The sequence below is a fragment of the Arvicanthis niloticus genome, chromosome 10 (genome assembly GCF_011762505.2).
Source record: "Arvicanthis niloticus isolate mArvNil1 chromosome 10, mArvNil1.pat.X, whole genome shotgun sequence".
NCBI lineage: Eukaryota > Metazoa > Chordata > Mammalia > Rodentia > Muridae > Arvicanthis > Arvicanthis niloticus.
In genome coordinates this window covers 58,260,843-58,284,180 of record NC_047667.1, presented here as the reverse complement: position 1 = coordinate 58,284,180, position 23,338 = coordinate 58,260,843, and the positions used below count along the sequence as shown (strand labels likewise).

The 23,338-nt window shown below is 48.0% G+C and overlaps 1 protein-coding gene and 1 long non-coding RNA gene across 2 annotated transcripts; one reads left to right on the top strand and one right to left on the bottom strand.

Annotated features, from left to right (window-relative positions):
• The first annotated feature begins 4,139 nt into the window (after nt 1-4,139).
• C10H1orf115 (chromosome 10 C1orf115 homolog) lies at nt 4,140-14,268 on the top strand. The gene is made up of 2 exons (XM_034512732.2): nt 4,140-4,493; nt 11,826-14,268. Exons 1-2 carry the CDS (start codon nt 4,188-4,190, stop codon nt 11,943-11,945), a joined length of 426 nt encoding a protein of 141 aa, XP_034368623.1. The 5' UTR covers nt 4,140-4,187; the 3' UTR covers nt 11,946-14,268.
• Nucleotides 4,303-4,987, bottom strand: LOC143443727 (uncharacterized). Its single transcript, XR_013112946.1, has 2 exons — nt 4,850-4,987; nt 4,303-4,517 (listed from the first exon to the last, which is right to left on the bottom strand). It is a non-coding gene; the product is annotated as an uncharacterized LOC143443727 (long non-coding RNA).
• Nucleotides 14,269-23,338: the final 9,070 nt, after the last annotated feature.

Genomic DNA, 23,338 nt, shown 5'->3' with positions numbered 1-23,338 from the left:
ATGGATCTCTGAATGTTCCTGGTGTCCGAAAGTTAATACATCCTCGGTCTCAGACCATTTCCTTAATGATGCTAGAGTTATCTCTTCAAAGTAGGGAATGTTACAGTAGCCTTGATGGAGGCTTGGTGTCTTAGTTAGGGTTTTACTGCTGTGAACAGACACCATGACCAAGGCAACTCTTATAAAGACAACATTTAATTGGGGCTGGCTTACAGGTTCAGAGGTTCAGTTCATTATCTTCAAGGTGGGAACATGGCAGGATCCAGGCAGACATGGTGCAAGAGCAGCTGAGAGTTCTACATCTTCATCTGAAGGCTGCTAGCAGAATACTGGCTTCCAGGCAGCTAGGATGAGGGTCTTAAAGCCCATGCCCACACCTACTCCAATAGGGCCACACCTCCTAATAGTGCCACGCCCTGGGCCAAGCATAAACAAACCATCACACTTGGTAAGCAACATTAAGTGAAAGCTATTTCCACCTGATCAAAAGAATGAAACCAATCTCTACCCTTGGGTGGAGATCTAACATTCCAAGTTAATGTAAGAGTTAATCTAATTGCACTTGTCAATCACCTGGCCAGGAAACATCATCCCTCGTGATGGCTGCCTTACCACAGAGCAGGGAGGAATAATTATCCCGTATGCAGATAATGCACTATCTTCCCACAGTAACCTCACCCTCTGTGAAGTCTCTGTGCACTGCCCTGAGGCTCCGTGAAGTCTCCCTGCTATTCTGAGTCCTTTTCCTCTTTGTATCTTTCTGTCAGACACTGGCTGAAGCCTGACTATGCTTTCTTTGGCACTTTGGGCTTTCTCTTTGCTCTGTGGCTACTTGCTGATGGAAATAACTTAGAGGAGGAATTGGCTTGTTTTTCTTACAGTTTCAGAGGGTCAGGCCTGTGTGCATTTGGCCTCATGCACATAAGCAGAACACTTTAAAAGGGGAATTTAAGAGTGCAAGAAACGAACATAGACCACAGAGCTGTACAGTTGTGGGCCTCAAGGTGAGTGCTGGTAACTGAACCTAGGTTTTCCATAAGAGCAGTCAGTGTTCTTAACCACCGAGCCATCCCTCTAGCCCCACGCCTTTATCTTGAAGTATTTTCTTCTAGCAGTTTCAGAGTTACATTACTTGCATTGAGTTGATATATATTATGTATATATGTATGTACATGTATGTATGTATATATGTGTGTATATGTGTGTATGTGTATGTATATGTGTGTACATATAAATATATGTATATACATGTATATATGTAGATGTATATATGTACATATATGTATGTGTATGTATATAGATGTATATATAAATATATGCATATATGTATAGATGTGCATGTGTATCTATGTGCATCTATGTGTGTATATATGTGTGTGTGTGTGTGTGTGTGTGTATACACACACACACTTACATAGACAGATGGGAGTCTTGTTTTCATCTTTTATAGGTGACTGTTGAGAGTCTGGGATACCTTTAATTCCAGCACTTGGGAGGCAGAGGCAGGCGGATTTCTGAGTTTGAGGCCAGCCTGGTCTACAGAGTGAGTTTCAGGCCAGCCAGGGCTACACAGAGAAACCCTGTCTCGAAAAACCAAAAAAGAGAGAGAGAGAGAGAGAGAGAGAGAGAGAGAGAGAGAGAGACTCTGGGATGGGCTGTTCCAGGCTTTGTAAACAGAGGAGCACGTCACTTGCAAGTAGTGAATATTGACAGACTCTTTTCCTCTTTGCACATGTCTTGCTTTCTCTTGTGTTATTGTGCTATACTTAATTCTGCATTCTCCAGAACTTAGAGATAAACACCCATATAAAAAGCAAGGTGCATCCCATGGAATTTCACTTCATAATATGTAGCCCTGGCTTTCCAGGAACTCCCTGTGTAGATCAGGCTGGCCACCACCTCACAGATCCACCTCACAGATCCACCCTCTTTTTCCAGTGCTGTGAATTAAAGGTGTGTGTGTGTACCACAGCTGGAATGGTAAATATAATGTGTGGGAATTTTTTTCCTCCAAAAACCTACCCCAGCTGGGTGCGGTAGCCTATGCCTGTAATCTCAGCATTCGGGAGGCTAGAGGTGAGTAGATCCACCTCTGTGAACCATCTGTTTTAGTTCCAGACCAATCTGGTCTACATAGTGAGTTCTAGGGCAGCCAGAGCTACATGGTGAGACCCTGTCTCTAAAAACTAAAACAACAACAACAACAACACAAACCCACTGCATTCCCCCCTCCTTGTCTGTCTTCCTTCCTTCCTTCCTTCCTTCCTTCCTCTCTCCCTCTCTTTCTTTCTCTTTCTTTCTTTCTTTCTTTCTTTCTTTCTTTCTTTCTTATGGTTTTCTAGACATATAAGTGAATGGCACCCAGTAGCTATGAAAGATGCACAAACAGAATATGAAGTAAAGAAAGTATAAAAGTCCTGTGCCTTTCTGGGAAGCCATCTCTTCTGAAAGTGGTAACAAGTTTCTACAGAAAAAAGTAAAACTAGACAAAGATGATGATGATGATTGTGGTGGTAGTGAAGAAGATGATGATGGAGGTGATGATGGTGATGAAGATGATGAAGAAACAAACTGAAGGAAAAACTCCAGTAAATAATCTGTATGAGATGCTTCAGCAATGATGATGATGATGTACAGAAACTAAACTAGAAAAGGCTTCAAAACCATCAACACAAGATTAAAAGGGCAACGATGTTTTACAAAGCTCCTAAGACACCAAAAGAGACCTCTCTGCAGAAGACATTAAAGCAAAAATGCAAACAAGGTGTTTCTCGTCCCAAACTGGAAGCCGAATTCATTAACTGTGTGAAGAACTGCTTCTGGATAACTGAGCAGGAGGCTATTGGAGATCTCTGGCCGTGGAGGGAGAAAATGGTTTAAACAGTTGGTAACTGGCTGGAGAGATGGCTCAGTGGTTAAGAACATGTACTGTCCCTTCAGAGAAGCAGAAATGAATTTCTAACAACTTTTCTTTTTAGATTTATTTATTTATTTCATGCATGTGAGTACACTGTTTCTGTCTTTAGACACACCAGAAGAGGGCATCAGATCCCATTACAGTTGCTTGTGAGCCACCATGTGGTTGCTGGGAATTGAACTCAGGACCTCTGGAAGAGGAGTCAGTGCTCTTTACCACTGAGCCATCTCTCCAGCCCGCAGAGATGGATTTCTGGCAACCACATTGCGTGTCTATAATTCTAGCTCCAGGCCAGAGATTCTGCACATACTTACACACACTTAAAAATAGTCTTTAAAAAAAAAAAAAACTTTAAAAACCAAACTTTGCCCTGTCTCTAAAATGTTCAGGAAGGGATTTATTGTAAAATTTGATTCGAAAGCAACAAATCAATCTTCATTTCTGTAAGAATTGATCTCAGATGCTCTTCCTATAATACAGAGTGAGACACCCACCCTCCAGCCCCTCCCCACCCTTCACCCTCCCCCCACACACTAGGTTTGATAGTTGTTGTCCAGCTTCCACTTCCAAGAACGAGCTGTCTAAACGCCGGCTCATCCTTCAAGGGCAGACTCCACCCTTTACTTAGTTGTAAGTATGTATGGAATGTTTTGTTAGGCGACATAAATGCTGAGAGTCGGGAAACAGAGGGAAGAGAAAAAAAAAAACATGCACGAAATAAACTCAGCATTTTAACGTTTCCTTAAATACTGTGCTTCTTACTTGCGTTTGAGACAGGGCATCATGTAGCCCAGGCTGACCTCAGACTCACTGCAGCCAAGAATGACTTTGATCCCTAATCCTTCTGCCTCCAGTTCCTAGGTTCTGGGATCAATACCATCTCTACCTTTTAGTTTAGTTTTGTTTGTAGTCTAGGCTATCCCGGAACTTGCTCTGTAGACCAGGATAGCCTTGAACTCAGAGACCCGCATGTCTCAGCTTCCCAAATGCAGGGATTAAAGGTGTGTGCCACCATGCCTGACCAGTTTTAAGTACCGACACCTGTAGTGGGTCTGTTGTTTGGAGTCCCGATTTGCCTTCCCCGAGCTCTGGTTCTCCTGAAAGCCTTATGTCTGCGCCCGTAATCCTGGACCCCACCGCATGGGTGTGCTGCGACCTCTGGTTCCCGGAGCGCACCGGGCCGGGGCGGTCCGCAGGGGCAGGAGCGGGGCGGGGCGCGGAGCAAAGGTTGCCTCATAGCCCGGGCCCTTCTCCGCAGCTCCGCGGCATCATGACGGTGGGCGCCCGGCTCCGAAGCAAGGTGGCGAGCGGCTTAACCGGCCGAGGGCCCTTGGGGCGATCGCGCCGCGCCGGTGACGAGGAGACAGAAGCCATCGTGGAGCACCTGGAGGGCGAGGACGAGGACCCGGCGAGCCCGGACTGTGAGCGCGAAGAGGGCGGACGGCGCGCGGGGACCCCGAGCGCACGCAGGGTGCACCTGGCGGCGCTGCCCGAGCGCTATGACTCCCTGGAGGAGCCCGCGCCAGGCGACAAGCCCAAGAAGAGGTACCGGCGAAAACTGAAGAAGTACGGCAAGGTAGGTTCCCACAGCCTGGCCGCCCTGATCCAGAAAGAACCGGGAATCGCACTGGGTGGAGTTGTGCCCGCGTTCCCGCTGCCCCCAGGACCATCACTAGAAGGGTGTCGCTGAGCGCGCAGGCTTGGGAGGGCAGGACCCTTGCTCCTAGTTGGAGCTGATGGGGATGCTGAAGCCGTGGCGAGGTTGGTTAATGTGGAGCCCCGGACCCAGCTGCGAAGTTGCGGTTCAGTTCCATCTATTACCCACACTCTCTCCGGGGCACCCCGCCACAGGAGAACGGTAGGTTAACTCCCCTAGACCAGGGGTTAACCCGGGGGGGGGGGGGGAGGGCTGCTAACTCAGCCAGTACGTACCTAGAACCTGTTGCCCCTCCTCCTTTTCATATCAACTGTCTCTGCACCCCGGAACTTCAGATATTCTGCCTGCCTTTTTACTTTGGTGGGAGAGCAAAAGGAAAGATGGATGGGAAACGGAATGAGTTTCGTTTTCAGGGTAAGCGGTTCTGGTTTCTAGGTGCCCGGCTAGGGAGGGAGGTGGGGTGGAGGGGAATCACAAAACTCATTGTTTGTGTCCTGGCCAAAGTCCTCTGGACTCTCCGGAATTACTGTCCAGTTATCAGTAGTCTCCAGTGGGTGGTGACCTTTGTCATACCTGAGACATTCGGTCCCTTGCCAGGAGTTTAGTTTATCATTCTGAATGATATGGCCTGTGCTTCTTCACAAGCAGGCACTGATAAAATACGTTGTTGAAGTAAAGTGGGATTTTTGGGGAGTAAGGAAGCCATCTGAAAGTGAATAGATGGCAGGTTCCTTAGTTGGTGTCTGGCATTTAGAGAAGTTTTGGGGGTGGCCACTCTGTGCCAGGCATTGTGCATACACTAGAGGTACAAATGTGTTTCCTAACAGCGGGTGGGGAGAGCCCCCAGCCCCCCGGGGAGAGGTGGCAGAGCCGGAGCACCCTGATCTCTCACTTCATAGCAGAGTATTAGCAGTTACTCATCCCGGTGAGGCACGTAAAGTCAGAGATGCTTTCAAATCGCCCTGACACGGACCCTGGGAAGGAGAGGAAATAAGGCTTCAACATGAAGTCAAAGCTAGAAAACCCACAATGTAATCCAAGGTACTCTAGAGGGTGGGGCACAACGATTGATAATACAGGGCCAGCCTGAGCTATATGACAAGAGTCTATGATAATACAGGGCCAGCCTGAGCTATATAAGAGTCTATGATAATACAGGGCCAGCCTGAGCTGTATGACAAGAGTCTATGATAATACAGGGCCAGCCTGAACTCTATGACAAAAGTCTATTAATAAAGACCTCACCCTGCCTGAAACCGAGGTAACCAGACTCCACTCATTATTAGGACAGCTATTCTAAAAAAGACCAAGTCAGGTGGATCTCTGAGTTTGAGGCCAGCCTGGTCTACAGAGTGAGTTCCAGGAGAGCCAGGGCTACATGAAGAAACCCTCTCCCCACCCTCACCACCCCCCCAAAAAGCAAAGTTTGTAAAAAAAAATAGTTCAAAGTAGTTTTTGGTTACCCTAGAGAGTTCCTAGGCTACATAAGACCCTTGCTTTAAAACAAAAATTGAAAACAGTTACTCAAGTAAATATTTTTTTTTAGTTTTTCATGAGTGTGAGTGTTTTGCCATCATAAGTGTTTATGAAGTAAATAGTTTTACACACATGTTTGCAGAAGTATTACCAATGGCCAAAAGGTGAAAATTGATGTATCTGAGCAGACGAGCCAGTGTGAGACACACCATGGACTTTCACCATGGACCTTCAATAGCCATAAGAAGGAATTACGCACATGTGCCTCAACATGGCATTAAGAAAGCCAGACCCGCGGGTTATATATGGTTCCCATGATTCCCTTTACATGAACTAGGAAAATGAGACAGGACATAGCTTGGTGATCGTTAGGGTCTGGGCAGAGGCAGAGAGAGGTCTGTTGTGTCTGTGGTTTCCTTCTGGGATAAGAATGTTTGGGAAGTGGACAGAACTTTAAAACGTCTTGGGACCACCAACATTTCACTTTATAAGATCATTTATTTAAATATGTATATGGGTGTTTGGCCTACATGTATATCTGTGCCACTTGCCTTATGCCCACGGAGACTGGAAGAGGACATTGCTTTTCCTGGAACTGAGTTAAATATGGTCTGAGCCACCATGTGGATGCTGGGAACTCAACCAGGTCCTCTAGAAAGAGTAGTCCAAGCTCTTAACTGCTGAGCCATCTCTCCAGCAAACTGGTAGATCTTAGTCATGAGAGAGAGACAGTGTGTGTGTGTGTGTGTGTGTGTGTGTGTGTGTGTGTGAAAGAGAGACAGAGAGAGAGAGAGAAAGAGAGAGAGACAGAGAGAGAGAGACAGAGAGAGACAGAGACACAGAGAGACAGAGACAGAGACACAGAGAGATTTTGACATGGGAAGGGTTTTTTGGCTAGGATGGAGAGAAGAAAGCTCTGGAACCTTATGCACTAGCTCAGTGATCCAAGAAGTCTAAATGAGATTACAGCCCCAAGTGAGGAGGAGTCAAAGGGTCAGCTTGGCCTCCACTTTCTCAGGCTAGTTGAGAGGGTACCAGGCTTCAACAAGAAGGAAGAAAACCAAGGCACCCCCCTTTCCTGCAAAGCCATAAGAACAAGCAAGGCTCCTGCAGAAGATGGGAGGTGATCTGTACTCCCTCCGTTGCCAGGTAAAGCTTTCTTTTAAAAATGAATAGCTCCGGTTATCGGTTATGGAATGTGTTTTTAGTTCCCATTCCTGTTAACTTCTCAGATCCTTCACACAAGCCCCTTTCCTGCTTCTATTTAAGGAAAGTCGTTGGCTTTTGTGCAACATGAAAGAGCAGGCTCACTCCCCTGCTGCCCCACCCACCCCTGCCAGCATGGTCCTACCTAGGGGCTAGGCCTCGCTGCTCTGGTCCAGCTTTCTGGAAGCCTTTGTGCTTGGGCCTCTTGCAGAGACCAATGTTCCCAGTTGATTGTAATGTCATAATTGCATTCCTATGGTGCACATATGACTGTTTAAATTGCTGTCTCCTGGGCACTGGGGAAAAGAAAGAACCTAAGTTGGCGGGTTCCACCAGGAGGCTGGATAGCTGTTATCTTCTTTATGTTCCATGCCTCAGCCCCCTCAGCAACCTTGAGAAGATGGGGTTGTGCCCCCTTTGCAGTGAGGGAGACTGGCGTTGAAGAGATTGAGGCTGCACAGTCAGACAGCCGAAAAGCTGGGAGGAAGGGGGAGGGAGGCTGGCCTGGCCCCCTCCTCTGCAGATCTGTGGGCGAGAAGGATGGAACATGCCTCAGAACTTAGCTGAAAATCATAGCCCGCCCTTGCAGGCACCCTTAAGAGGCACGGGAGAAGTGTGGTAAGAAAAAGAACTAAGTCGTGTTAATCAGGAAGCTAAGAGACTGTTGAAGGTAAAACAGAAATTGTGGAATAAGTCAGGAGGACCAGGAAGGAGGTCAGGGTCAACCTGGGCTACATAGTGAGTGGGACCCTCAAAAAAAAAAAAAAGTGAGCATTGGGGGTGGAGCTAGCTGGTAGAACATGTGCTTAGCATGTACCAAGACCTAGGTTTGGCCATGCCACCAAAAAGCGGGGTGGGGGAAGTAGGGAAAATGTCCTCTTTAAAGTAGAGACCAAGAGCTGGTGTACCAGATGTATGAGCTGCATGGCTATCCAACAACCTGTGACTCTAGGTGTGGCTTCTCTAGGCATGGCTTCCTCACACTGTCTCCCTTTCTTCTACACCATCTGATGATAATGAGGGCTGAGGCAGGTGGATCTCTGAGTTCAAGGCCAGCCAGGGCTACATATAAATGGAGACCTTGTCTTGGCAGGGGGTATGGAGGACAAAAACTAACCAATCAACAAAACAAACAAAAAAGAGGCTGGGTTGGGGGGAGTGCCACCTTACCAACATACATAGCAGATAGTATCCAGAGTCAATAAATTAGTCCATGTGGAAGATCAGGTACCAGGGCATCTGGCTGAGGTCCTGGAGCTGTGGACTTCCGTTCTTTGAGGGGGTGGGTTCTCATGCACTCAGGTCCGTAGCTGACCACCATCTCAGACCTGAGAGCAGCCCAATAGAAGGATTGATCTTTGTGACCAGACAGTGATGTCTGTGGAGAGATGGTTTCCTCTTCTAAATCCCCAGTGGTGCTGGGGACTGGTGGCAATGTGCTCTACAGTCCTGAACTAAAATCATCAGAGCTGGTCCTTCATGGCTCTTTGCAGCTCTGGAGGCCATCTTCCTTCCTTTCAAAGCCAGTAACGTACCACCACCATCATCCCCACCCGAGTCTCCTCCTTTCCTCTCTCCCCTCCATCGTCTACCTGACTCTCCCTGCATCCCTCTGATTAGGACACTTACCCAGGTATAGCCACTTTTTGCCTAGTATGCAGGAGGCCCCGGGGACCCTCCCATCTCGAGAGCTGACTCATACTGCCAAAGTCCTGCTTATCATTCAGGGAAATAACAGTCATAGGCTCCGAAAGTAAGGTGTGAATCTGGTGGGCTAGCCTGGTACTAAGTCCAGTGGGAGTCCCTTGAAGTCAAGAGCTTCTTTGGTCTCTTCTCAAAGCTGTGTTGATAGGGTTGCAGTTAATGAGCTATCCAGCAGACTCCCCCCAGATTGTAAAGGACCAGTGTTAGCTGCAATTGCTTCCCAGGGACATGGTATTTGTTTCAAACATGTGAAATTCTCCCACTGACTCTTTCCAACAACATCTCTCTCTCTCTCTCTCTCTCTCTCTCTCTCTCTCTCTCTCTCTCTCTCTCTCTCTGAAAGAGTAAAACAAATTGAACTCTACTGTTGCGTTTTAAGTAATAATTGCATTATTCATAAAACTCTCTTCTTCTTCCTCCTCCTCCTTGAGAAATGGATAGAATGGTGTTGAGAGAATATAGATGGACCAGTTTCTTTCAGAGCTTGTCATGACCTAGTAAGGAATTCAGGGAAAGACTCTCTACAGGCTGGGGATATCTACAGGTGTGAGACTCTGACATCATCCATGCTGTGGAAAACTCAAGACAGAACTGATAAGCAATCATGTATGGTCTTTAGAAACCTTTTCTAGCCAGGCATTGTGACTCACACCTATAATCCCAGCAGTGAGCAACCTGAGGCAGGAGGATAGACACGAATTGAAAGCCAACCTGGGTTACATGTTATGTTCCATGCCAGCTCAGCCATTGGGTGAGATCCTTTCTCAAAAAGTAATAATAAATGAATAGATAAGAGGGAAAAGTTTGCTGAGAAATAAGAAATATGTCAGACTGCTGTATTGCCACCACAAACCTAAGTTACTCTGTAGCAGAGAGAAGTCCTTATTCTCTGGAGAGTAGACTCTGGGCACTAGCCCTGCCTGTAGCATGTGCTAGCACGATTCCCAGTCCTTCCCTTGAAAAACCTCCTCCATCCTCTTTACCGCAGGAAAAGACTACTGCGTATTCCCATTTTACAGACAAGGAAACTGAGGCCAAGGAGCATTCAGGAAGGTATGGGACTGGAATTCACTCCTGGCTGTGAGCACATGGTCACTTACATACAGACTGCCTTCATTAGACAGAGAAGTGTGACATGGGACAAAGGCCTCAGGCTCAGGGTTAGGGTTAGGGTTAGCCAGATTTCTTTGGGGAGGATTCAGTGCCATACTGCTGATCCCTTTAAGATATAGCAGTCATCTAAGTTAGACCAGCCTGCTTCGTGCCAAGAAAAGACAGAGGAATTATGGGATATCAAAATATGGATACCCTGAACAGAGAGCTGAATTGCATGAGTCTGAGCTGAAGAGTTACTAGCATCGAAGAAACATTCCAAGTCTGAGGTGTTCTAAGCAGAGAGCAGAAAAAGACCCAGGGTTAAGAAACAAAGACCTCAACGATTCAAACTTTGCAAGAAGATAAAAATCAACAGAGTGTTTAGGAGGAGTGCCCTGTGAAGTAGGAGAGAACCAGGAGAAGCTGGGGTTAAGTAATCACAGAGTGAACCATTGAAAGACTTTTGGGGAGGGAAAGGACAGAGCCATCTGCAAATCAGGCAACATGGAGGCATCCTTGATCAGGCAGTCCCTGGATGGGTGTGGGGAGCAGCCAGTATGCCAGGGAAGAAGTCTGGATTGCAGTCAGTGTCTGGTAGCTTTTTCACTTGGAGGGCAGAGACACTAGGCAGGAAATAGTGTCAAGGTGACCCCGGGAGTGGTACAGGCTAAAGGATGGGCTGACAGAGAAGAGAAGGATGCTACTGGAGAAGATAAAGCAAGGAATAATGGAGAAGAACCAAGAACAAGTGTGGGGAAGATCAGACAGAAAACAGGCTGATTCCCTTGGTTACATTTCTGGTGTGTGTGTGTGGGGGGGGGGGGGGGGATGCCAGGAGCCAGTGTGCTGGCCTTGGAGGCAATGGGCAAAGATGAACAACATTTCCAAGTATATGTAATTCAGGCAATAAAGACCATGGGCTCCAAGGTTGTGGGTGTGTCCAAAAGAGAGATCAGAATTCCTGGGCGAGTGGGCTGGCTTCACCAGGTAGCACTGGGTATCGTGGTGCGTCTTGTGATTGGGATCGGAGATCTTCCGTGGAACCAGGCTGTATATTTTGTATTCAGAAAAATCACAGGGCTGAAAGCTTAGAGGCGTGAGGAAAGGTTCTGGTTGGCTACATGAATGTCAAAGTCACCAAGAATGACAACAGAATTTGGGGGTGGGACGAGGAATACTGGGGATCACAGTGCAGTAGATGTTGGTCATTAGTGGTCTCAAAGTTTTGATGTGATTCCATTCGATTTCCTGGAAATGTCCCCTCTCCCGGCAGCACCCTCACCAAGGAGGAAAAGGAGGCAGAAAACAGCCTGGTCCTTACCCTCAACAAATGTCAGATTGTTCTGGAAACATAAAAAGACTTCCGGGTTACAAAAGTGTGGTTCAGACCAGAGTAGGGACTGGGTACATAGGAAGGACCAGCTGGGCTGTCTGACAACATGCCTGAAGGAAAATTCAACCCCGCCTATGATGGCCCTGACAGTGGGGTGAGTCTTAGTTTAAAACAACAAAAGCGTTTTAGTTCTGGAACTGTCAGCCTCCATTCTGTTTTTAAGAAATCTTGCAAATTATCTGGAAATAGACTGTGCAAGGAAAACGCCTGTAGTGAGCAGGGGTCGGGACCTGAGTCGCTACAGATGTGAAGACACTGGGCCTAGAATAGTTGCTGGATACACAAGGGTAAATGATTCTCTGTGCACGTCGCGATGACCCATGGAAGAATCAACAGGTTGCTTCACCTAACTTTTGCTTTTCTCTTCCTAAAAATAGAATTTCGGGAAGGCCATCAGCAAAGGATGCCGGTACATTGTCATTGGCCTGCAAGGATTTGCCGCAGCGTATTCTGCCCCATTTGGAGTGGCCACCAGCGTGGTGTCCTTTGTGCGCTAACCAGAGCTTCAGGGGCAGGTGACACCAGAATGCTTCTGCCCAGGGGACAGTGCGAATCCACCATTCAGACTCGGACTCATGGGAACTCAGAAGAGGAACCCTGCTTCATGTGCTATTGTTGAACTGGTTGACTGTGAGGCAGGAGCTGTCCCCCCCTGCTCATCTGTTGAGCCACTCTTGGACTTGTGTGGATCCAGGAGTCAGTTCTGCAGAAAATTAGGCCAAGGTCAGGTTGGAGTTAGGATTAATTTGCTTCCTGTGCTAGTTATAGACTTACGGGGATACATGCAGGCAGGCCCATGGCAAATCTGGGGTCTGAGTCATGCGGGTAGCGGGTGAATTTTTGGGAGGAGGACACAGACCTCTAATGTGATGGATGCTAGTTTCTGAAAAGGTTGGGGGGCTGACGGCACTAGCCGTGGCCTTCCTTGATTCTTTCACTGAAAACAGGGAGGGAACTGTTTGTTTCAGAAGTCTATCTCCCCCATCTCTTTTCTCCACCAAGACTGTCATCTGGGAGTTTAATCACCAGTTTGGGAAGAAAGAAGGAAGAAAACCATCTTTAAAGACCATGATGCTTTGTAACCCGTGTTCACAGCTGAGTGGTGACAACTGAAAGAAGCTCGAAATGTATCATTTCCACCCATCTACATAAGCATGCACCTGGCAATGAGGGAGGGAGGTCAGGGTCAGAAGCAAACTGGGAGGCTGCAACAGGTGCTTTCAGGGCTGGAACCTGGGCCAGCGTGGTCTGGGCTAGCTGTCATGCTCTGAGCTGTCAGGACTCCTGCAGATGTGGCTAGCCACACCAGTTCACTGTAATATGTGTCTAAGGCCCCCATTTGGTGAGAGAGAGAAAGAGAGAGAGAGAGAGACAGAGAGAGACAGAGAGAGACAGAGAGAGACAGAGAGAGACAGAGAGAGACAGAGAGAGACAGAGAGAGACGGAGACAGAGAGACAGAGACACAGAGAGAGACAGAGAGACACACACAGAGAGAGAGAGACAGAGACAGACAGATGGAGACAGAGAGACTCTGAATGAGAACTGACATGTATATTTAGAGGAGGGACCAGTAAGTAAAAGGTAGGAATGAAGGAAGAAAAAGGCAAAGGCCAAGAATGACATTGGAAAAGCAATGGAGGTTGAGAGTTAAACGTGTATGCTTGTGATGGAAATTTTCTTGTGAGGGATGGGCTGGTTGTATGTAGGACCAGAGGAAGCCAGGAGACCAGAGTCACCATGGTGGTTGAGTTCACACCTCTTAGGTCTGCATCTCACTTGGATTCAAAGATTAGTGTAGGCAAGAGTCCCAGGCTTGGCACACACCAAGGATGGATCACAGACTACCATGGAATGCTGGAAGAAGTGGAGAAGAAACCCTTAAAGTTGTACTGGCGTGTGTCACAACTGTTTTTAAAGTACCTCACAGAGAGGTTCCTCTTGGCATGGCCGTTGGCCGACCCCAACAGCAGGCCAGGATTTCAACTTTGCTTCTAGAATATTCAAGATCCAGAAAAGGTTTTGGGACCACTCTGCAGGATCCGTGCCAGTCTGTTGGCCTGAGGCTTCCTGGGGCACGCAAAGAAAGCCATGATATTCATATCTCACACAGAGTCCAGCCATTAGGTACTGGTGGGTGGGTAGGCCGGGAAGATGGACAGAGAAGACAGTGGCAGTTGCCCATGTAGACCCAGACCTGTTCTGGAAGGTCCTACTGAATATGCCCAGTCCCTAGAGCTGCGGGTTCACACTTGTGCAGAGTGATGCTTGCTGGATAGCGCTAGGATGGGAAATGGAAAGGCCACATGCAGTTAGCTGGAAAGAGGCAGAATGGGAGGATTTTCAGATGCTGCGGTCCAGGGAAGGGATGAGCCTTCAACGTTGCTTCCTTCCCTGGGAGTCTCTTCCTCCCCACCTCCCAAATTGTAAAAGCAACAAAGTAAAGCACATCTGGCCGGGTGTCTCTCAAAGTCTGGCTAAGAATTAACTCAAAATGTCCAAAGTCAAGAGCTCTCAGGGGCTGTCCTGGAACTCTGCCGGGTTTGCTTCAAGGTGGACTTCAGCCCCTGGAACATGCTGTGTGGTCACATCCCCTGTGTGGGACTCTTGGTTCTGTGAGCCTGGTTCTTCCAGCCTGAAAACTTGGTTCCTGCTGCAGACTGCTCTTTTTTTTTTTTTCTTTTCTGGTTATTCTCTTGGGTCCAGCAGCAGGCCCACACCCCACTGCAACTGAGCTTAGCTTTCCCATTACTGGCTTCCAAAACCCTTCCTCTGTATCCCTCCCTTGCCTTTGGTGTAAATAAAAGTCCCAGCATGTCTGATTTTTCTTTGGAGTGCTGTGCTTTCCCCTGTTCTGTCTCCTAAGGGAGATAGCTGGGACTCCAGCAGGACCTGGGAATGTGGTTTAGTGGGTGGGTGGCTCCTCTCCCCCCACCCCACCCCCACACCTGCAGTGTTCAAGGCTACATTCTCTAGAATCTCTCAGAACAGGCTCTAGGGTGGGGTGGGGTGGGGTGGAACAGCCTTCCTCCCATCTGTTACAAATGAAAAATTTCCAGAACCTTTGACTTAAGTGTGGAGCCGGAAGACTCTGGTCTCTGTCTTGGTTGAGAAATGCCTCTGGTGATGGGACTCCATGGATGGAGGCTGGGCTGCAGCAGAGTGGGCCCTGGGTGTCAGTCCACGCTGGCATACTGGCGCACACCTCTGCTCGCTGTATTCTCACAGAAGCAATGGCAGAGGTGAAGCAGACACTAGGTCCTGGGTAGCCATCAGATCTGGCAAGACAAGTTTATGGTAACAACTTTCCTCCTGTTGGGGGTGGGAAAGATCTATGGCAGAGCTTTTTCTTACCATGGAAACCCTAGGTTCTATCTCCAGGGTTCAGAACGTGATTCTCACCTCCTGCAGGGAAGAAGTGCTACCACTGAGGTTGGGCATTGCAGCACACCACCGCTATTGTCTCAGCACAGTAGAGGCAAGGTGGTGGACTGAGTCCTCTGCTTTTTTGGAACTCCCACCCCTGCATGCTTTTTCTCTGCCCAGCACCTGAGTCTGATCAGAGAAGTATCAAGTGGCATCTGTGACCCAGAAACAGGACTTGAACTCAGACCCTGACTCTCAGGGATCACAGTGGCCACAGAACCCATGTCTCAATAGTCTGTTAGGCCGGTGGTTCTCAACCTTCCTAATGCTGTCACCCTTTAATACAGTTCCTCGTGCGGTGGTGACCCCAATTGCAAAATTTCCATTGTGACTTCATAACTATAATTTTGCTACTGCTGTGGATCTTAATGTAATATAAATATCTGTGTTTTCCAGGCATCTTAGACAACCCCTGTGAAAAGGTCTTTTGAACCCCCCTCCAAGGGGGGCGCAACCCACAGGTTGAGAACCACTCCCCACCCCAACCCTACCCCCCAGTCTGAACTGGCAGTCCCAGTTCAGAGTTTAGAGTCTCTTTCCTGGTTCTGCCTCTGCAGGAGATCTGAGAAATGAAGACGGCCAACAGTATCTGGAGCTTGAACAGAGCTTCTTGGGAAGTTTATTTTGTGATAAAATGGAGATGTAGGTCAGGTTTAAGGTATAGAGGTTGGGAAAGACAGCTTCAGTACCCCCATCAAGGCTTTATTTCAGAGGGTCCATTTTTTTCCCAAAAGCCAGAATAGTTCCAGAGTTAGGGGGAAAAAGTCTCTAGGTCCCTTAAATTTTAAGAAAATGTGGAGAAATAAATACTGGATTTTGTTTTTAAATTTGGAGGCAAAGTTGTTCTTGAGCCAAATCACTTCAGTGCACCATCCCAGCCAAAGGGAAAGTAGATCTTAAGATCTCTCACAAGGCCCAGGGCCAAACCCTGGCAGGAACACCAGCCATGCAGGGCGCAGGGGAGCAGGGCAGGAGAACAAAGGCTTGTTGACAGGGCCTGTGTTAAACCTGAGCCCCTGGGGGCTTCAAGCTCCAACCTTTGCCTCCAGCTCCAGAGGGAGCCCATTCTGTACCTTGAAGATTGACTTGGCTTTCTTAAAACAGTGTTTCTTGGGTGATTTCCTCTTCTGTCCCTGGTAACAGAGCCCCACATAGAAGTACCTTGTTGAAAGCAGTCAAATCCAGGATAGGGTGTTACTCAGCATGAGAAGGCTTGGTCTGTGCAAGACCTTGGGTTCGGACCTCAGGAGTTCCATAAGTATGTAAGTGAACAGATAAGTAGATTATTAATTCAATAAACATCAGAGCCAAAGGACTGGGCAGAAATTAAGTCCTTCACTGGCTCTGCAAAGCCAGGGTGAGTAGTTTCCGCCTGGGACTTACTCTCTTACTCATAATTGAGAGGTATTCAATTATACCTTTTGGCTTTTGGCTTGTTCCGGGAGACGTTCGGAGTTGTTGCAAAGGCAAACTGTGGTAAGATAATGTGGGCAGGTGACAGGGTGGGAGGGGACCAGTAGAGGACAGGAGTGGCCAGAGCAGGGAGGCTTTCATCCCAGCTCAGGAGGCAGAGGTAGGAGGATCTCTAAATTCCAGGTCAGTCTATTCTACATAATGAGTTCCAGGACAGGCAGGACTACATAGAGAAACCCTGTCTGGAGAAAGAAAGCACCATGTTCATGTTTAAAATTGACAAACTTAATTGAAAAACAAAACGAAGAAAACAAAACAAACCAGTGGTGAGATTACCTCATTTATTTTAAACAGGAAATTACCTATTAAAGAAACATGTTTACAAATGTATCTTTTTAACTACTTGATGAGAAGAAAGGGAGAACTAAGTTAATCAGAAACTTTCCCATAACTCTAACTCTTTTAAACAAAATCTTGCTTGAATGTGTCTCCTGGTGTTTTCATATAACTGGGTCACAGATCTGGGCACAGGGATCAGAGAAGAGAGCTATTTCTTTTCATTTCTTCCGAGGCTCTTGATGCCTCCAGAGACCTGGAGGAAGAGAGGTTTCTTGGTTTTATTCATTTCATTTTCTGAGACAGGGTCTCACACTGCAGGTCGGTGTGCACAACCTCAAGGTAAGAAACCATTCACGTGGCAGTAGTTCTCAGTAACCACATCTGAGATCTATAGAAGGTAGAGGAGGAGGAAAGGGAGGAGAGAGAGAGAGAGAGAGAGAGAGAGAGAGAGAGAGAGAGAGAGAGAGAGAGAGGGAAAACTTGAGAGATGTTATGGAAGACCCCTTCCAAGGCTGCAACACTGTGTCCAGGTGTCTTGCTCGTGTTTTTCTTGTTTTTTGTTTCTTTTTGGTGTTTTTGTAACAAAATGTCCAAGGAAACAAGCTGCAGGAGTCAAGGCTGGTTTTGGCTCCAGAGATCTCAGTCTACAGCTCTGAGAGTTTCAGGTCTATAGCAAGATAGAAGCACAGAAGGCCATGGCAGAGAAAAACCATGATGGTAGCCAAAAAGCTGAGAGAAGAGACCTAGCCAAAAAGCTGAAAGAAGAGACCAGGCAGGGTCAAGTTACACCCTTCCGGGACCCTACCTAAGGGGTCCCCAAGACCTCCACTAATACCATCAAACTATATCCATTGTGGTCCAACACCCCCCCCCCCCCCAATGAAACCAGTCCTCAGCATCCACCATTCCCCAGAGTTCCACCTCTGAACACTTGTGCACTGGGAGCTGTCCCTTTTGTAAAGACACACATGCAAACAAACATCCACAGAGGCTGCAGCCTGGACCAGGCTGCTTCTCATTTCCATTTTATTCTGAGGCTCCTGATGCCTCCAGAGACCTGGAGGAAGAGAGGTTTCTTGGTATTGTTCATTTCCTTTTCTGAGACAGGGTCTCACACTGCAGGCCGGGCTGGTCTGAAACTCACTATGGAGGCCACAAGAGCCTCACACCTGTGGTGATGCTCTTACCTTCACCTCCTGGTGCTGGGATCACAGATGTGAGTCGGCACACTGAGCTAGAGAGGGGCTTTAGAGGCAGTCACGCACCCCATCCCCCCCACAAATCCCGAGTCACGTTACTGCTATTTGAGCAGTTAGGATGACACCAGGAGAGACTTTACAGACTAATCAGTCTTCGGTACTCTGCTGTCTGCCAGCCTGCCTGTGTTTACCTGCTGATCTGCCACAGCCAAGAGTGAGACTCAAATCTAGGCCAAAGATGTGTGACCCCAAGTCAAGTTGGTGGTGTTCAATTGGCTTCACTGATGCTCTGTGCCTGGTCATTTTGCTCACCTTTTCATTCCCAGGGGCTACATACCCAAATTGTCAGGGCTGCAGTCACCTGTGTCACTGGATGGCCCTGGTTTTAGACACCTTGGCTTCCAATCTTCTAGGCCAGTGACCTTGTACACTCTCCAACTGCCTGGACTTTCAGGGTTTGTTTTTGTCTCCTTTGCAAAGAAGAACAAACAGTATCTACTCCCTAGGCTTATTGGGAAAGAAAAATGTGAAGTGTATTCACAACCTTGTACTGGTCCTAAAGGGAGAGCTCAGAAGCAGGGAACTTTGCTTGCTCAGGACCCTGGGATCCAGTCCTCACAACTGTAAACAAAACCAAATCAACAAATCGAGGAGCTGGAGAGCAGGCTAGCGGGTAATGGTTTGTTGTGTAAGCATGAAGATCTGAGCTTAGAGCCTAGTACTTACATACAAAGCTGGGCATTGCTGCACAGGAGCCTGGGACTCAGCACTGTGGAGCGCTGAGACAGGAGGATTGTTGAAGCTTGTTAGCTACCAGCCCAGCTCTAGCATCACTGAAAGATGGCCCTGTCTCAAATGAATAAGATGGAACATGCTAAAACAAGAAATAACATGTAATATCTTCCTCTGAGATCACAGGTTGCACACACAGGCATAGGCACCTGCCCCACATATGTGCATAACACATACACACATGTACACACACAGACATAGGCACCTGCCCACATATGTTCATAACACATACACACACAGGCACCTGCCCACATATGTGCATAACACATACACACACACATACAGGCATCTGCCCCACATATGTGCATAACACATACACACACAGGCACCTGACCCACATATGTTCATAACACATGCACACACAAGCACAGGCACCTGCCCCACATATGTGCATAACACATACACACATGTACACACACAAACATAGGCATCTGCCTCACATATGTTCATAACACATACACACACAGGCACCTGCCCACATATGTTCATAACACATGCACACACAAGCACAGGCACCTGCCCTGCATATGTGCATAACACATACACACATGTACACACACAGACATAGGCACCTAACCCACATATGTTCATAACACATGCACACATGCATACACAGGCACCTGCCCCACCTATGTGCATAACACTTACACACATGTGTACACACAGACACAGGCACCTTGCCCACACATATGTGCATAACACATGTACACACAAACACACAGAGGCACCTTTATCCACACATATGTTCATCACACAGACATGCACATAAACAGGCACAGGCCCTGCCCCTACACATGCACATAACACACACACACACGCACGCACACACACACACACACATGCACATGTATCTGCTAGTGCATACCCACAGAGGCACACAGGCAGCACTCATGCACACGGGCACATATAACAGACCAGCATGTAGAATAAAGTGCTGCCTCCCCCCACCCCCCCCAGCCTTCTCTTCCCTTGCCCCCTCCCCCTACTGTGGAAGGAAAGAATGTGGCTGAGATCTCAATGAAGGTAGAGCTTGGGAAGCAGGAGGGAAAAGAGGAGAAAGACAAACTGCCTTCCTGGTGCAGGTTCCTGGTCTGGATGAGAGACCCAGTGACTCTCTACTTGAGAACCAGCAGGCTGGAACAGCAGAAGGTGTGTGGGGTGACAGGTTCCCAGCAACAGGAGACAAGTTCAAATCCCTCCAGATTGTTTGCTTTGAGGCTTTTGGTCTCAGCCAGGCACCCAGACGAGGAAGGACTTCACTCTAAACCTCTTCCCATCTGTCACTGACCTTATTTGTGGACACCCAAACCTGGCTTATCTGAAACCAGAGAAGCAGAAGACGCTGCAGAGAGTCCTGGGATGGTTTCTTTACCACAATCTATGGAATAAACACCACTATATCAGCCACAGAAAAGAATAAAAAGTGAAAAATACTCTTTCCTTACTCACCCAGAGCCTTTTGTTTCTCTTCTCTTCTCTTCCCTTCTCTTCTCTTCTCTTCTCTTCTCTTCTCTTCTCTCTCTCTCTCTCTCTCTCTCTTTTTCTTCATTTTTTTTTTTTTTTGGTTTTTTGAGACAGGATCTGTATAGCCCTGGCTGTCCTAGAACTCACTCTGTAGACCAGGCTGGCTTCAAATGCAGAATCAAATGCTTGGGATTAAAGGTGTGCGCCACCACTGCCTGGCTAAAATGTTTTATTTTCATATTTATTTATTTGATGTGTGTGTATGCACACATGTGCACCATGGCATGCTCATGGTGGAAGTCAGAGGACAGCTTGTGGAAATCCGTTCTCTCCTTCCACCATGTGGGTCCCAGAGCCCATTCTTGGGATGTCAAGCTCGATGACAAATGCTTTTAGCTACTGAGCCATCTCTTCCACCCCATGATGCCCTGCTGGAGTCCAGCAGCAGAAGTAGAATGGACCAGGCATGGCTGTGTGTTCTGGCATCAGATGTGGCTGCCATTGTCACCCTCTGGGATTTCATCGACTGATGATGACATTTGAGGGCTAAGTTGGGGGTTTCTATGGCTGCAACAAAACACCGTGACCTGAAAGGCAAGCAGAGGAAAACGTTTATTTGGTTTCTTTATCTCATCATCGAAAGAAACCAAAACAAGAACTCAAACAGGGTGGAAACCTGGAGGCAGGAGCTGGTGCAGAGGCCATAGAGGGGTGCTGCTTACTGGTGCTCCTCATGGGTTTCTCGGCCTGCTTTCTTATAGAACCCAAGACTATCATCCCAGGGATAGGGCTGGGCCCTCCCCCATCAATCACTAATTAAGAAAACACCCTACAGACTTATCTTTAGCCCAATATTATGGAAGCATTTTGGGATGGGTGGGTGTTGAGACAGGGTTTCTCGGTGTAGTCCTGGCTGTCCTAGAACTTGCCCTGTAGACCAGATCTGCCTGCCTCTGTCTCTCAAGTGCTTGGATTAAAAACATGTGCCACCATTGCTCATCAATGCAGGCCTTTTTTTTCTTTTTTTTTTTCTTTCTTTCTTTCTTTTTTTTTTCTTTTTCTTTTTTTTTTTTTTTTCTTTTTTTTTTTTTTTTTTTGCAGGCCTTTTCTTAATTGAGATTCCCTCCTCTCAAATGACTTTAGTTTGTGTCAAGTTGTCCTAAAACTAGCACAAGGGTACATAAGAAACCACCTCCCAGGAGAAGCAAGCAGGATGGAGCCAGGGAAGAAGCTAAGTTGTCGTGTTCATCTGCCATGGTCTCAGCCCAGCACAAAGAGAGCCCTGAAGCTGCCTGGCCTTCAGGGTGAGGTGGGCATGCCTACTCTGGCCTGTCCATGCCTGAGCTATTTTGGCAAGGGCATGCACCTTCAGGGGGATGGAGTGATAGCTCATGATCTGGAGGCTCTCTGAGACCCTGGGCCAAGGGGTCATCTGGGACACTTTTCAGTCTGTCAGGTGTGACTGGGAACTTTGTGTAAATTGTCCCAAAAGAGAAGCCCCACACCTACTTGGTCTCAGCTCCAGGAAGTGATTTGAGTAATCAGGAGAGGACTGGCTGTGTGATTTTTATTGTACTGTACCTCTCTGGGCCTGGTACCCTGTAGAGCAAGGAGGCCGGAGTGGAGCTTGCTGTAGCTCCCTGCCACTCTGCCAGCCTCCTCTGCAAAGTCTTCTGTCCTTTGATCCTCGAGTATCTGCTCTCTCTTCTTGGTGGCCACTTCCTATCCTGCCCCCCTCTTGACTTCTAAGATACTCTCAAGGCCATAGTGACAATCAGCAAGCCAGTGGCCTGCTCTCAGCTGGCCCCAGGGAGGAAGCAGAACAATAGCAGTGGGGTCCTGGCAGCCTGTGCCCGCCAAGGGCGGTGTCTGTATTGTTTTTCTAGACTTGTTGTTTCCCCAACCCGACTACATCCTCAGCCCCCATTCCTCATCCTGACCAAGGTTCCCAGGCAGGAGGACTGTCTGACTCTGCCAGGGAGGCTGCCTCCCCTCCCCTCAGACCCACCGCACCCACTTCTGCTGCTCAGCTGGAGTTCTCTCACAAACCCCAGTGGCTCTGGCCAAACCGAAGCCTGCCTCTTCTGATCAGCCTCACTTCCAAGGACTGCGGTGACGCCATCTTCCTGTGTGCTCCCCATACTTGCCTCTCCCTAACCTCACTGTCCACGGTGTTAATCCCTTCCTGTCTCAGGGTGAGGTCTTCCTGTGCAGCTGGGGTGGGAAGGGGAGGGAGAAGAAGAAAAAAAGGAAGAGAATTAATAACGATTCATTTCTTTCGAGAGATGGTTCTACGTAGCCCAGGCTGGCCTCAGACTCCCTGTGCAGCCAAGGATGACCTGATTCTCCTGCCTCCACCTCCTGAGAGCTGGAATTACAGGTGTGCACCATCAAGTTCCACTCATTATAACTTAGTTTAAAGGAAGCTTAGGGACACATCCAGGACCAGATTTGTTTTTGGTTCTCCTTCAGTGTCAAACCCAATATAAAATACAAATCTGAGTCAGGTCGCAACGAAACCTGGAACAAATTGCTAACTAGGTTGCACACCGAAGCTCACACTGGCCCCCAGGCTCACCCAGTACCTGTATCTCTTCTCAGCTTCTCACCCCACCCCACCCTACATTTCTCCAGCCCAGAGGCTTTGCTTCCATTCCTCTAGTTTCTGAATTCCTGCCATTTTGGCCACGCCCTCTCTCGGTTCCCTCTCTTCTGTTGTCTCCTCTCTTGGTCTTCTCTCAGTCTCATCTGGTCCCTCTCTCTTCTCTTCCTCTCTCCCTTTCCCCATCTTTCTCTCTCCTCTCTTGGCCCAGTTCAGACACCTGGTCATGTTCAGTCTATTACTTTCCCTCCCTGCTTGAGGCAATTCCAGTTGCCTCTGGCTGCAGCTCTCCCTCAGATCTACAGTAAGAACTGTCTCTTCAACCCGACCTGGGAACACCCTTGTCCTCATTTCCCTGGGCATTTCCACTAAACAGCCCTGCTCAGGAGCATCAGCTAGCTCCCAGCAAGGCCCCTCTGTCACTGCTAACACCACTGGAGATATCATTCTGAATAATTGTGATGTTGTCACCAGGGGGCCCTACCTGGGGTGTGGGACACTGGGGAAGAGAGCAAGACCCTTGTTTACACCTCAAGGGTTTTGCTCATAGACTGTCCTAGGTATGCTGAAATGGATTGAAGGTCCCTGAAGACGATGCTATAGACTCATTGTAGGGAGTGGGAATGTTGCAGATCTAAAGTCAATGTTCCCCTGGAC

What these genes read in the sequence shown, in the direction of transcription:
- C10H1orf115 (XM_034512732.2), top strand. Translation starts at nt 4,188, where the DNA reads ATGACGGTGGGCGCCCGGCTCCGAAGCAAGGTGGCGAGCGGCTTAACC. An exon ending in AACTGAAGAAGTACGGCAAG is followed by an intron (nt 4,494 to 11,825) that starts GTAGGTTCCCAC and finishes TCCTAAAAATAG; the next exon opens with AATTTCGGGAAGGCCATCAG.